At 43.2% G+C, this 12,324-nt stretch overlaps 1 protein-coding gene across 2 annotated transcripts in view; it reads right to left on the bottom strand.

Annotated features, from left to right (window-relative positions):
- The window catches only part of PPARGC1A (PPARG coactivator 1 alpha), a 645,787-nt gene that overhangs the window by 293,990 nt on the left and 339,473 nt on the right, over positions 1-12,324 (bottom strand). The window contains exon 1 of one of the 2 annotated variants that reach the window (XM_058722954.1): positions 7,506-7,633. The exons of the other annotated variant lie outside the window; for it this stretch is intronic. Within the exon in view, the coding sequence (XP_058578937.1) occupies positions 7,506-7,574 (69 nt within the window). The 5' untranslated portion in view covers positions 7,575-7,633. Of the gene's footprint in view, positions 1-7,505; positions 7,634-12,324 lie in introns of those variants that run through there. 2 annotated transcript variants of the gene reach the window in all.

Below are 12,324 nucleotides of genomic sequence, written 5' to 3'. Positions count from 1 at the left end.
TTTAAAATGTGGAGTCCAATAAATGTGTCTGAGCTGACTAAATGACTGAGCAGATGATCACTACTGGTTAGTCCTAGCTGGATCTCTTGGAAAGTTCTAGGCTATAGAAGTTAAGGGTAATGAACAGACTTAGAGAAGGTTCAGAGAAACTCAGGAAGATGGAAATGAAGAATTATACCTAAGGATTTAGGTTGCTTAGCCTTGAGAAGCAAAAGCTGAGGGCTGCTTTCATAATTCTCTTCAAGGCCAGGAAGGCTGATTCCTGAGGACAGTGACTGGGCTGTTTTTCTCCACCTTCAGGGAGGATGGAGACACGAAACTGGTTCTAAAGCTGCATAGGGTGCCATTTAAATCCACCACAAAGAAGAATTTCCTTAACCTAAGAATTGTTTGTTAGACCTAAGAAGGAGCGATGGCGAGAAGCTATATAAGGTGTCTTCAACCTTTGGACTTACTTCTGCTCAGAGTGAAGAGCATGCAGGGTGAAAACAAACAATGACTTGTCACCCCAAGGTCTCTTCTAACTTTATGAAGCTATGATATTTGAATCTAAGAAATACACCAAACACTTTAGTTTTCTTGACCAAACGAAGGAATGAATAAGTGAATGAGCCCCACATGATTTCAAAGGCAACAACAAAAAATTACAATCAGTAAGGAAAGGAGTCTTCTTAAACATACCATTGTGTCAGAAACGTAACGATGGAGAAAAATTAGAACCTGTGTTCTAACTAACCTAAACTCTTACATGTTCTACATTCAAAACATGTCTTGCTAGGTCCATCCTACCTCGGACACAAAGTTAGAACTGGTTGCTCTACATCCTCAAGTGCCAACTTTGACCTGATCCCTCACCACCATTTAATCACCATTTAATTTGGTATCTTGAAGCAGATTTCTCTAAACAAAGTAAACCCAAAATATGAGTCACTATCCCATTGATCCCAATGTGAAGTGCTTCAAACATTAAAAAAAAGAAGAAGAAGAAGAAGAATCCTTTCCTGAGAGCAGAAAACACCACCAAACCTACTTATTTTCCTTCCTACATGGAAACCAAAACACAAATGGTAATGGAATTGGAAGGGAATTGGAAGAGGGAGAGAGTACACCAAATTGTTTCTGTGCTTGGCATTATTTCAATGACACTATTCTGCTTCATTTTCCGTTAATAGAAATAATATCTTACACTTGTGTGATGCTTCCCAGCAGACAAGGTTCTTTCTTTTTTTTTAATGCTTTATTTATTTTAGAGAGCGCGTATGAGCGGGGGAGGGGCAGAGGGAGAGAGGGAAAGAGAGAATCCCAAGCAGGCTCTACACTGTCAGCGCAAAGCCTGATGTGGGGCTTGAACTCATGAACCATAAGATCATGACCTGAACTGAAATCAAGAGTCGGACCCTCAACTGACTGAGCCAGCCAGGCGCCCCAGACAAGGTTCTTTCAAACACACACGACACCACTGAATTTTTGCCTGGGGCAGGGTTCGGGGGGGGGGGGGTGGGGTTGGATATATTTTCCCCCATCATACAGAGGAGGAAACAGTTCAGAGATGAGGGACTTGCCTGCGACCACACATCTAGGACCAGCAGATCTTCCTAAATTAGCCCTCCAGCTTCCAGGACCACCATTTCCCACACATCATGGCCGGCTGGGTACAGACCTGCTGGTCACTCTGTGAGCCTCGCTGGATCGTCCTTCACCATGTGCAACCTTTTTGGGACCTGTGGACTTGGCCTGCACCACCCTGAGAAACCGGACCAGTCCAATAACATTAGGAGACCTCCTGAACTCAGAGACGTGTACAACAGACTGTTCAATCTGCCTCAGATAGAGATATCCACCATCATTGAAGCAGAAGATCCTGGATTCTAAGTCGGGCCTTCGCTGCCCCCAAATTATGTTCCTCCTGAAACACCTGGGTCTAATGCCATCTATTCTGTGAAATCATCTGGCCCCCTAGTTCCGCGTGGACAGACATAACCCTAGGGTTCTTACAAGTTCTGGATCCAGTCTGCTTTGGCCCAGGCCCAGGTACCAGTTACGTGCTCCTAACCTCTCTCAAACTTCCTTATCTACAAAATGCAGATATCACTCATATCTCCCTAATGTCACAATGGTAAGAATTCTATGAGTTAACATATGGAAAGTGCTTTAAAACAGCTCTTGGCACAAAGTGAGCTGTTCGTCAGTGTATTCCTGGTATTAGTACCTTCTCTGAGATTTTTGAGTCCTCACAGGGTTTTGTTTGTCCTCCTAGTATAAAATGCTAGATCACTCGTATTTATTATAACTCTCCTCAACTATTTTGTTAGTTATTACCTACCGACCGTATCATGAGCCCAGAGACCATCTCCTCTCTGGTAATTTTTTCAGATCACGGCACACATAGTCATCTAGACATCCTAAAGAAAAACCTGGGGGTCACTTGACTCTTCCCTTATCATCGTACTCTACATCAGTCAATCACCACATCCGGAGGCTGGTATCTTCTAGATATTTCTGAATCCTCCCCTCCGTCTCCATCTTGCTGCCACACCCCAACCAGTCCTCGCTTAAAATAGTGAAGCGGCTTCTTCACTGGATTTCTGGCCTCGACTCTTACGCACCCCAATTTATCATCCACACAGAACTCGGAACGATCTTTCTTCAAAAAGAAATTTGATTCCTCCGTCATGCCCCTACTTAAAAGCTCCCCATGCCTCCCCACCGCCATTTGAGGCTGTTTGGTCGGGCCACACAGGACCCGTTTCCTCCCTCTCTCTTTAGACTCATCTTGTACCACTCTTACCTCATCCTGAAAGGCTAAAACCACAGGACAACTCGCTGCTCAACACGTACCTTAGAGTCGCTGCCCTTCCTGTCTCTGACCTCCTCTCTCTCTTGGCTTGAGCGCTCTTCCCAGTTCTTCGTCTGGCTTAAAGCGCTCCCACTGTTTAATCAGCTCCCGTATCACCTCCTCCAGGCAATGCTTTAGACCAGAGGCTACTCCTCTTCAGTGTTTCCACGATACGGAGCATTTTCTGGCTATTCTATAATTATAATGACCTGCCGCACTTGTCCCACCATGACCTCAAGTGCAAGGGCATTGCCTCTAGCCAATTTCTCATCCGCTTAAGTGTGGATGTGCTCTGCACATAGTAGGTATCCAAAGAAGCACTGAATGCCTGATCTCATTACATAGACAATAGGTAAATAGTAGCTGATACGCTTAGCGGATGTTGCGGGTCACTTAATAGTTCTTACGGAAGTGCTCTTCTAAGCACTTTCCACAAATTAACACATTGACTCCCCGACAACCCTATATGGTAGCTAGGATAATTATCTCCATTTTCCAGGTGAATGGAGGATGAAACTGAAGCACAGAGAAGTTAAAACCTTTACCAATGTTACATAGTTAGAAACGGATGACCCCAAGTTTAGAACCCCTATGACTGGCTCTGGATCATCGGGGTTCTAAACACTTGACATTTATGCTGTAGTACCTGTCTAGACAGTGGTACCATGATCAGTTAAGATACCCAAACAGACATAGACAGGATGGTTTAGCTCCAACTTCACAGATGAGAAAGTGGAGGCATAGGAAGTTCATGGAGAAGTGGTCCAGAGAAAAGACAGCCAAGGCTGAGGCTGGTGATCGCTGCCCCTCACTATGCAGCCGTGGAACTCGGGGCAGTCACTTGGCCTCCCTAGGCCTTATTTCTTCAAGTGCAGATCAGGGCCAGATCACGTCTCTGCTTTCTTCCAGCTCAAGTTTGCAGTCCCCTTAGTTCGGCAAGCTTCACCAGGGTTGAGTGTGTGCCAGGCTCCGTGATAAGTGCAGAGACACAGAGACAAACAAGATGCATCCCTGCCCTGAGGAATTTATCTTTTTGTGGGGGAGACAGGCGCAGACAGACAATATCGACAGCTGGGTTCGAAATGGCCACAGTGCCATTACATCGGTTATTTTAAAGGGAACCACCGCCAAATAAAATGTTCTCCAGAAATGAGTCGTTCGCTCCTCCGTAAGGTCCTTCAACTGACAGGGGCCCAGAACAGAACGAGAAAGTAGCACCATGACTCCTCCTTCCCTCCAATGCCTCCCTCAAGCACAGTCCCCTCGTTTTACAACTAAAGAAGCAGTCACTGCCTTAAGTCGGTGTGTCAGTGGTCAGATGACTCCCTGGTGGCATAAGCCACTCCCACGTCTGTTTCCGAGGCTCTAGAGGCTCTCGCATAGTCGAGCTATGAGAGGTGGGAGCATTAACTTGGACACAGCTGCTATTTGGTTTTCCAGTACGGGGTATATGCTTAACTGAATTTTCAGATTTACAGTCAATTCCAGAAATTGCATCTACTTTATTTCCAACTCCATGGGTAAGCTGGTTCATTTAAGGCAAACAGCGTCCGATTAAAACACATTCTGGAGAAATAAGTGAGCAAGCCATTTTTGCCCAACTCTTAATTTAAAAGAAAAACAAAAAACCAGAAAACTATCAGAGGGACTTCTCAAAGACCAAATCCCATCACATCATTGTGAGATGAGACAGTTAAAATATGCATGATCAAAATATCATTTGAAAATACACTCCAAGAGGCAGTCTTATATAAGGCTGGAGGCCTCAGGGCCAATCTCAGTGGGTCCACATCTCTTTTCAGCATCTTATCAGCTGTGTGACCCTGGGCATGTTCCCTCATACCGCTGAGTCTCAGTCTCCCCAGCTGTATAATAGGATCACATAATATTTGTCCGTCAGAGTACTTGTAAGAATTAGAAATGCAACTTTGTGCCTGGTATAGAGCAAGGGTTAAAAAATAAAACTCTTAAAAACATTTCATTAAAGTCTTAATGATTCAGAGATTGATTATTCCATTAGAAGATCGGCACGTTTTCTCCCTTTTTTCCTTTTGCTCCCTGCCTGCCCACATCACAGCTGTTCATAAACTAGCATTCCGTAAGATAAAAAATGAGATAAAATTCAATTCAGACCCCAATGGAATTGGTATTGGAGTCCAACAGGCTTGAACTTGAGCCCTGTATGGCTTTCCACAAGTCATGTAACCTTCTCTAGTCTTCATTTCCTTCATCTGTAACATGGAGGCAATCATAGCATCCTTCCAGGCTTCTTATGAAGATGTGAACAACCACACACACACACACATGCACACACACACACACACACATGCACACTCACACATACACAAAATCCCTAGTACTGTGACTGATAAAGAGTAGGTAGCTAGGAAAGTACTGGATCATTTTCAGTAAGAAATGTAGTACTTGGCTAAACTAAAGCTTCAGCATCACTCGCAATTTGTTTTATTATTATTGTTTTAAGTTTATTTACTTATTTTGAGAAAGAGAAAGAGACCACGCAAGCAGGGGAGGGAGAGAGAGAGAGGGAGAGAGAGAGAATCCCAAGCAGGCCCCACGCTATCCGTGCAGAGGCTCGCAGTGTGAGGCTCGATCCCACGAACCTTGAGATCATGACCTGAGCCAAAATCAAGAGTCAGATGCTTATCTGACTGAGCCACCCAGGTGCCCCCACAATTTGTTTAAAAAAACCCAACTCCATCACTACCATGGATGGCTAAAAGAAATCATTCAAACAATAAAACTCTTACATCTTGTGTCATTAGATTTAATTTCCTCCCTTGGGGACAACTGCAGTATCAGCAGAAGTGGGGTGACTTCGTGCATGTGAGGACCTGGCGGGACGATCCTGATGACCGGAGGGTGGTGACAACAAGCAACCCTTAATAGGGTGAAGCAGGTGAGTCTGGACCTGACACACTGGACATCTTTTCCATCCAACGCCACGCACGCATTACCAAGAGTCAGGGAGACCAAATCGGAGATTGATTAGGATGTTCTTTTCATAGCCACTGCTTCCACTACCTAGAGGGAGAGCTTAGGTTATCAAATGGAAATGAAGGGGTTGACCAGCTATACCAGGATCACATCTTTGGAAGCAAGGAGCAAAGAGAACATGTTCATTATTTGCCTTTGGGAAATTACTAAGCTAAAAGGTCATGGGATGCTAACATTATAGGACACATGCTTTTTTACATAAACATTTGGATTTCATGTTTCAAATTTAAATATTTTGTCTACAGAGATCTCTGAGTCACCTGCTCACATCCTTCTTCCTTTAATCCTCCCTCGAGGCAAAGACTATATATATAAAATGCTAACTTTCTAAAGGAAAACACATAAACAAAAGACAAAAATCCTACAGTCACATCCACCTACCATAAGATATCTGAATATTTGCTTAGACCCCCTGGAGACCCACCACATGACATTCTCAAAGTAGCACGCAGAGATTCATTCTGTATCCCTTCCTACTTCCTAAATAATGCTCCCACTCAAAGTGGAAGGATGCCAATTTCATGGCAGGCTGAAGGATGTTTATTTTGGAAGCTCCTTACTTAACACCACATTGCTTAGAACAGAACATACCTGTCAATATCAGTACCACATTTCCCCAAGATTTCTCCCGCAGAGGAGAAATTTTAAGAAAAGTGTCCCTCTCTTTACAAAAAGAGAGAATTATTTTTTATAATTGGTGTTGAAAATCAACAAATTCCTGAGTCGCCATTTTTTCTGTGAAACTTCCTTCTATAGACAAAATGGAAAATCACAGTTCCACTTTATCCGACACCACCCAAAAGAAACGCTTCATGCATGGAAGTGTTCTTTTTCCATAAGGCAGCAGCATTTAAGGGGGAAAAAAAAAAAAACCTCTGCATCGCTCTTCAATATTGTTGTCTAATTAAATGGCAATGGAGTGGATGCGTAAAAATATGCATTAGAGGTGTGTAATGTGTAATGTGGAGAAGAGTAATCAAAGCCATTCACCAGGATTTAGGAAGGGATTTCAGTTGGCAGCTTACGAGACAGGAGCATATAATTTTGCTAATTTGAAATAGGTATTGTAACGTATAAACATTACTGCTTTGCATATTTTAATGAAAACTACCTCTACACCAAAATGATTTCTTTAGCTTGAACTCTCTGCATACCACAGAGCTTCTACCTCGTATGAGTTCAGCATAAATAAGAAAGGCACGCAAGCTGCATTAAAAGAATGGTCACCTCATTAAAATAGGTTAAAACCAAGCCCCTTATTCCAACCTACTATAACAACATAAAGTAAGTCTGATGACAGGTGTTGTATTAAATTTTTATATTACAATGAACTTGTACTCACACAAACCAAATCTGCATGTTTCCTTTGATATACACCTGCAACTTGTTAATTCGTGGCCTTTATTAAGAAAGTATAAATTTAGCAACATCTATAGATTTGTAAAACTCTATTAACTTGCTGGCGAATATCGAGTAAATTCATTTGGAGTCTTCTTTGCATGGTTTACAAAGAAATGGAAATTAACAAGGACTTTTCCCAAATGGATGTGCCTGCAGATAATGCAGTTCTGCAAACAGACTGATGTGAATTACCTACACTTGGGCTAAAAAGTTGAGAGATCTGGGTCCGTCTGGAGCTGAGGACATCACTTACCTGCCAGCTCACTTCTCGCTGAAGGCCTTTTTTCCAGTCTTCTTCCAGCCTGGGGGAGGTCTCATCCATTGCTGATGCTGCTTGCGCAAACTGGATCCGCCAGTGGCTGTAACTCCCTTTCGTTGCAAGCCTTTACCAAAGCGGCAGCGAGGGCAGTTCAGGGGCAGACTGTCATGGAGAAAATGCCAGGCCAGAGGATGAGGGATCAGGCAGGAAGAAGCCACATGGGAGTAAATTTGGGATATATGGGGCTACCCTGACAGCTGCCAACTGGCCAGGCGGGAGGCCAGCTCAGCCATTGAGCGTCCAGAGATTAGGAACAACTAAGCTCCAGGGCCAGCAGACAATGGGTTATTCTTATGTTTCTGGCATAAAGGTCAGAGGAGGGAAATGTGAAGGCATGCTCTATGCCCTAGAAATGCGCACTTGTGTGTGTGCTCCTATCTTCTCCTCACCCCAACACCACACAAACACACATGCACGCGCACGCGCGCACACACACACACACACACACACACACACCAGAATTTGCATTGTTCTGCAGGATTGCATCAATAGGTTGGAATATCCTGGAAGTAATAAGCTATTTTACATAGTGGCAACACATTTCACTTGAACACATCTCCCCCAGCACCATATGAATCACTCAGCAGCCAGTAAACATGAACAGCAAGCTCCCTTGGGTAAAAAATAGACTGATCCCTATAGTTGAATCCTGAGGACCTACAGTCCCTGCTTTCACCCCCACAGAACGTTGTACTGCAGGCACTCAACCCTGACCGTGGACCTCAACCCTTTTTGCAAATGATTATCCGAAATGAGCAGAGGCTTCAGTTTGGACAGATTGCTCAAAATATGAGGCTAAACCAAGCCAGCTCCAACCAAACTCTGTCCTGCTTCAATGGTTTCTCACACAGAATGACCCTCTCCTGCTCTTAAGAACTCATTACCTATAGTTTTAAGACCTGTAGCTGGCACTATCGTCAAAAGCTCCTACTTCTTTTCAGTGAGAACAGTGGTCCTCAAACTCGGCTGTGCAACAGAATCAACTGGGGAGCTCTACAAAATATTGCCACCAAGCCTTCATCCCCTTGAGAACCCAGGATTAAAGTCACAAAACTCAGTTTTGAGGATCATTTGAGGTTTCTCAAATCTGATCACTCTTCTGATGCCTGAATCCCCAGGATGCTACCGATCCCCATCCAAACTGTGCTTATACCCCCCAGAGACGGTCAACTCACCACCTCCTGAGACAGTCTGGTTTCACGGTTGAAAGCTTTGTCCTCAATTGAATTGATATCCTTCCCCCTGTAACTTCCATAACTGTACTGTTTTTTGTTTTTTTTTTTTATTCCATAAGGAGTAAGTCTAAAGCCTATTCTGTAGGACAGCCCTTCAAAGATCCAAAGACAATAGTGGTCCATGCCTCAAGTCTCTGCTGACGTGTGTCTTTTCCAGGTGAGATCTCCCTAGTTCCTTCAGCAAACCAGGTGAGAGGGTTTCGGGTAATTTCTCCATCCTGGTTACTGACCTCAAAATATATTCCACTATCTCTAGTGATAGTGATCGTAATATTCTAGAAGTCAGTGTCGTATTTCTGCTATGATCTACCATTACACACAGAGCCCAATTATCACCTAAAATCCTCCCGACAACAACCACCACAATAAGAAGAAGAGCAGCCAGCATTTACTGGGCCTGGACCTAGGTATCCAGCGCTGTGTTACGTGCTCTATTAGCCTTACCTTGTTTATTCTTCACCAAGATTCTATGAAGCCATCAGCACACTCCTGATTTATAGATGGAGAATTCACAAAACACAGACATCTGCTCAGGTGATGGCCAAGAGTTAATCCAGATGTGACTCCAATGCTGTAGATCCCTACTTCATGCCAGCCAATGCCCCTTCCCCTGTGGAGTCTTGGACCCCATTGCCTGTGTTAACAATCACACGTCACTGATAACAGTGTCACTGTCAATTAGCGCACATAGGTTTGCTCACACTTTCAGATGATCGATGAACACGTTTTGTAGACTAGGAATTTCCATACAAGCCTAACCTGCCATTATTATCCTCTTAATACCTACAAGACTATACCTTCCACCTCACCTCTAGCAAAGCAGATACATGAAAACCCTTCCTGCACTTGCTTGGCTTCTCTCTTTTGTTGAGAATATTCAGATGGCGCTTCAGGAATTGTCCCAAGGTGTAAAGAGAGAAAGGCCAGAGGGACAAGGGTCCGGAACATTTTCCCAGACACTAGACTCAGTGGCAGCCTCACCAATCATCAGTTCTTCCCCGTCTCCTATACACACTGATCAACAGGACTCCATAAGGCAAGCTGGAGCAATCGGTTTCATCATTTGAATCAAGCCATCTGAAAAGCAGCTCAATCAACTTTCACAGAAGGCAGGACACAAAACGGTTGACTATAGACTCTGACGTCAAACAGACCTAGGTTTGTTTAGCAGCCCCATTATGACGTAGCTCCAGATCCCTGGGCAGGTCACCTAACCTCTCTGAACCTAGTAAAAGGGAGGTATTATCATCTCAGTTAGGCATATGATTGCTCATCAACATCTGGTTTTCTTCTAGGCTAGTCAAACAGCGAGACCGCGTTGCATTAAACTCTTTAAAATTAACCATAAGCACACGGCACATTTTTGCCAATGAAATATAAGAAAAATGATGGGTATCACTTCCAAAAGGGAGGTAACTAACTGCCAGCCTACCCTTTCCCCGAGGCATTTGTTGATAAGATGTGCCTTAATACAAAAGCACACTAGACTGCTGAGCCAACTCATGGAGAATGTTTGCCTTGGTGACTAACCTGGACCAACAAAAACTTCCGGGGTTGGTTGTTTCCTCAGCATAACCTAGCCCACCCTGGCCAATACACCACTCTTGCTATTTGGAGTGGTTGTAAGAAGACCATGAAGTTATCCAACTAGAGCATTTACCACAAGCACTGAGTAAGTCTGCAATATTATTTTAAATAGATTCCATTACAAGGGCAGTCTGTTCTACATATGTCCCTCATACTCCACTATTTCCCCTTCTTTTACAGCTGCTCATAAGTTACTAGCATTAAGCGTGGCAATTTCTACAGATGATGTAGAAATATGAATTTTAAAACGAAAGGGGAAAAGTGTTCAATAATGCAGTGTCACTCTGTCTCAGAATGCAAACTCAGAATAGCATGACTTTAATGCTACTTAGCATTTAGCAAGGAATTTAATGAAAGCAAAATGAAGCATCAAATAATAAATGTAGTTCAATACAAATGCACTACTGATAAAATAAAGTACACGTCGCCAAAATGTAAACATAATGAGAACATACATGAATAAAGGAGCTTATTAAATAACATAGCTTTTATTCACTATTCTTAAATCAAGCAACCAAAAAAAGAATTAGTTTTGTTTCTGTCTTTGTTAAACGTTTTCATTAAAGGAAGTTTTGACAAGAAAATAAAGTATAAGGAAAGTACAGATAACACACTGGCCAGATCACAGTACTGTCATTTTAAGACACAAATTCTAACCTACTCTAGGACACCACTGAGAGAGTCTTTTTTTTTTTTCTAATGTTTATTTATATTGAGAGAGAGAGAGAGAGAGAGAGAGAGCGCACACCCAGGCAGGATAGGGGAGAGAGAGAGGAGACAGAGAGAATTTCAAGCAGGCTCCACACTGTCAGCACAGAGCCTGACACAGGGTTCAATCCCAAGAACTGTGAGATCATGACCTGAGCCAAAATCAAGAGTTGGGTGCTTAACTGACTGAGCCACCCATGTGCCCTGAGAGCCTTTTTTCAAAATGGTGTCCAAATGCAAGTGCTGATAACCATGACCTATGTTATGCATTGTATTGTGTCCTCCCAAAGAGATACGTTGGAGTCCCAACGCTTGGTACCTCAAAATGTGACCTTATTTGGACACAGGGTTTTTACAAAGGTAATCAAGCTAAAACAAAGTCATTAGGATGCGCCTTGATCCCATATGACCAGTGTCTTTATAAAAAGGTTGAAATGTGGACAAAGACAGACACACATGGACAAGCCGTGTGAAAATGAAGGCAGAGATAGGGCGATACATCTACAAGCCAAGCAACACCAAGGATTGCCAGCAAATCACTATTTTTCCCTCAAGATAAGCAGCTTATTAAGAATATGCTGACTAATAAGAAATAGAAAGAGTTTTAGAATTTATCACATTTTCCTTAGGAAAAAGTTAGATATAACAATTAAGAAAAGGAAAAATCCATACAAAATGCATCGTCAGTCAATCCTCCCTTGATTTTAAGGAAACTTCTTTTACATTACACAATAAACATGGGTTAATACTTTATGTTAAGAATCAAAAGTCTAGAAAATAAAGAGTTCTCCAGGTGAGTTAAACCACGCATTACACAGTACCCAGTGAGGACACAATATGGCCATAAACCTGTTCTAGTGGGGCACCTAGGTGGCTCAGTTGGTTGGGTGCCTGACTTTGTTTCAGATCACAATCTCGAGGTTCGTGAGTTCGAGCCCCGAGCTCTGAGCCCCCATCCTGGGATCACTGCTGTCAGCATGGAGTCCACTTCAGATCCTCTGTCCCCCTCTCTCTGCCTCTCCCCCGCTTGCGCTCTCTCAAAAATAAATCAAACATTTAAAAAATAAACCTGTTGTAATAGATGCAGATATTCTGTCTAAAGGAGAAAATGAAAGGAAGTCTGGGGTCAGGGGAGCAGGGGCACAGTGATGAAAGCAGGAGGGAGCCAAGGAGTCTCCAGGCATAGAAGAAATGGATGGTCTTCTACCAACAGATAGGATTTT

This window comes from Neofelis nebulosa, chromosome 3 (genome assembly GCF_028018385.1).
Source record: "Neofelis nebulosa isolate mNeoNeb1 chromosome 3, mNeoNeb1.pri, whole genome shotgun sequence".
In the NCBI taxonomy this organism is placed as follows: domain Eukaryota; kingdom Metazoa; phylum Chordata; class Mammalia; order Carnivora; family Felidae; genus Neofelis; species Neofelis nebulosa.
This window is presented reverse-complemented; position numbering and strand designations above follow the sequence as displayed.